Source organism: Engraulis encrasicolus, chromosome 17 (assembly GCF_034702125.1).
Source record: "Engraulis encrasicolus isolate BLACKSEA-1 chromosome 17, IST_EnEncr_1.0, whole genome shotgun sequence".
NCBI classification, from domain to species: domain Eukaryota; kingdom Metazoa; phylum Chordata; class Actinopteri; order Clupeiformes; family Engraulidae; genus Engraulis; species Engraulis encrasicolus.
In genome coordinates, this window is record NC_085873.1 from 33,883,383 (window position 1) to 33,886,589 (window position 3,207).

Consider the following 3,207-nt stretch of genomic DNA (forward strand, 5'->3'; position numbering starts at 1 on the left):
GACAGACAGACAGACAAACAGACAAACAAACACATGTAAAGTTACACTAAATAGATCAGACATTGACATCTCTCTCTCTCTCTCTCTCTCTCTCTCTCTCTCTCTCTCTCTCTCTCTCTCTCTCTCTCTCTCTCTCTTTCTCTCTCTCATGTTCCTAATGCATATTATATAATAAAAAGCTATCTGACCTCAGCTATTTGACTAGATTTTAGCTTAATGCTATAAGCAACGGTATTTGCAATCAATGTGTCAGTAGATGGGGGTGGGGCTGTGCGAAGCACCTCTGAGTTCACCAATAAAATGACTACCTCCATTTTGAAAGTGGTTGGACTTCTATAAAAGATGTACCATCTCAGTCAGATGCTTCATTTTGTGGTCTTCCACAGAGCATTAGAATTAACTGAAGTCTACCATTTTCTTTAATATTAGATTTCCATATTTGTGAAGGTCACAGTGGAACACTGCCTGAGTAAGTTTCACATACTTTCATTTTCCTGCAAGTTAGTAGTTCAAAGTAAATGTAGGAACTACAAAGTAATTATGCATTTTAACCTTACTTTCTATGAAATTGTTTGTGTAAAATGTACAGTTAACCTTACTTTCTATGAAATTGTTTGTGTAAAATTTACAGTCAGATTTCATAGAAAGGAAGGTTAAAATGCATTTTACATTATTATTTAATCATCTCTTTTACACTGGTTTGTGTAAAAAGTTTGATATCAAAATTGAACATCTATTTAACAGACTAATACAACACAATAGTATTGTGTACTGAAGCTCATTTTTGAAATCTAAATGTTAAGTTAATAATGCTTTAAAAATACTTCCTAACATTTAGTTTTCATTTAAATGAATCAGCTTTTAATTTACAATTATTGGTCATTTATACAGAAAATTTGATTTTACTATCATTATTAATAATATAATTACTGGAACCGGAATTTATCTTTTTAGATCATGGAAGACACCAGTCCTTTGCTGGAAGATTCTGGTGAACAGTCAACTGAGTGGGCCATGGCCATAGCCAAGGCTAAAGAAATAGTTAATGGATTAGATCAAGTAGTGCTGAATATTGCTGTAACTGGGGAGACTGGTGTAGGAAAGTCCTCCTTTGTGAATGCCATCAGAGGTGTTCAAAGAGGGGATGAAGGCTGGGCCCCCACTGGGGTCACAGAAACTACAATGGAACCCAAAGAGTACCCCCACCCCAGCATGCCCAATGTGAGGATCTGGGATTTGCCAGGAATAGGGACCCCATCATTTGATGCAAAACGCTACGTAAACAAAGTACATTTTGAAAAATATGATTTCTTTATCATAGTGAGTGCATCCAGATTCAGGGAGAATGACCTCAAACTTGCAAATGAAATCAAGAAAACAAAAAAGAAATTTTACTTTGTTCGCTCCAAGATCGACAAAGATGTGAAAAATGAGATTGAGGATGGAGGGGGTACAGAGGAAGAGATACTACTCAAAATGCGGAAAGACTGTGAGGACAATCTCAGAGATCTGGGAGGGGCACCTGTCTTTCTCATCACATCCAAGGACCTGACGAAGTATGACTTTCCGAATCTGGTAGACACTCTGAAAAGAGAACTTCCTGTGGAAAAGATGGATGTGCTCTTACAGAGTTTTCCTGTTTTTTCGAAGCAGTCTCTTGACTGGAAATACCAAGCATTCAATAAAAACATCTGGCAAGTGGCTGCTGCGTCGGGGATCGTAGGTGCAGCCCCTGTGCCAGGCCTCTCATTTGCAGTTGACACTGCCATGGTGATGTCCTTTCTCACCGGGGTTTACCGCTCATTCGGCCTGCATGACAAAGCCCTGGAAAAGCTGTCAGAGACAGTGGACAAGCCCATACTGGGAGAGGTGAAAAAGTCGAAAATTATCCAGGAAATCAGCAAGTACATGCTCACATCAAGCATGCAGCCAAAACTATTGGCTTCGGCTGCAGTCAATGTTTTGAGTCTTATACCGGTAGCTGGCAGCATTGCAGCTGCAACCCTGTCCTATAAAACCACAAGGGCTGTGCTCCAACAAGGGCTGGATGAGCTTTATCAGGTTGCCAAAAAGGTGCTCGAAATGGCAGATCTGCAGTAGGAGGGAAGTTCTGTTTTGTTACCATATCAACATGATGGGTGTTTTTTATCATTACTTTTAACATGATACACCTGTAGGTTACTAACAATGAGTTAAGAATTGTATTTGTTTGGCATTTGTATTCAGTGAAAAGTATAGAATAGCATTCTGAACATGATTTAATGTCTGTTGTACCTGTGCAATGCCCTGAGTAAATGAACCCCTGGTCTGAATTTAAGTGAACACGTCACTTCAAAACTATACACCTTCTTCTGACTTTGTGAGTGCACTCCAGACTCCATTCTAAATGTATGCTTTAGCAGACCTATAGAGTTTAAACTGAAACTGTGCATGTGACCAATTCAACTAAGTAAAATGATGCCAATGTACCTGTATATTTGTTCTGTAAATGCAATATAATATGTAACAAATGGAATTAAAATATCTGTTTGTCTTCTTTTATTGCATACTTTGTGATACTATTTTTATATTCATACAACACTGATGTTAGGGATGATTTGACAACACAGAAAACATCAAAAGTCAAAATTTGTTGGGACAATAAAAATAAAGTGGGTGAAGCCCAAAACATACTGATCATAGCATAACCAAACAAAAGGAGTATACTGACTGGGTGGGACATGACAAATCCCATCCCCTCTCTGATGACGCGTCCCATTACATATAGGCCTAATGAAGACATTGCAGCATGTTGTATTGCCCTCTAGTGTTGTGATTGTCTTAAAAGAAGACAAGAAGATACTTTAACATGCATTGGCCAGGCACAGTAAGTGCTGAATTTAGATTCCCATTCCTACTGTCAGATTGCTATGAAATAATCTAGATTTTTAAAGGTGTACTGTGTAATATTTATAAGCTACTCTACTTTGGTCATACGAACAAATGCTAGTTTATTACTTTCTAAATATTCATGAAAAGATCAAATTTGACAATAGGCTGCACAATTTCAATGAGTAGCATAGTTGCAATAGAATCAGACTATTGCCACAATCTTTCACAGTGCACCTTTAAGTGCTTTTTCAAGATAAACCTGTCTTTCCATGTCTATATTCTGCAACTGTGGAGATCATAACCACTCATCACAAGCAAGAGAAGTTCCTTGAATCG

General features: G+C 38.0%; 1 protein-coding gene across 1 annotated transcript; it reads left to right on the plus strand.

Annotated features, from left to right (window-relative positions):
• The first annotated feature begins 957 nt into the window (after window positions 1-957).
• Window positions 958-2,100, plus strand: LOC134467009 (interferon-inducible GTPase 5-like). Its single transcript, XM_063220938.1, has one exon. The coding sequence runs from the start codon at window positions 958-960 to the stop codon at window positions 2,098-2,100; it is 1,143 nt and encodes a 380-aa protein (XP_063077008.1).
• The last annotated feature ends 1,107 nt before the right edge of the window (window positions 2,101-3,207 follow it).

What these genes read in the sequence shown, in the direction of transcription:
- LOC134467009 (XM_063220938.1), top strand. Translation starts at nt 958, where the DNA reads ATGGAAGACACCAGTCCTTTGCTGGAAGATTCTGGTGAACAGTCAACT.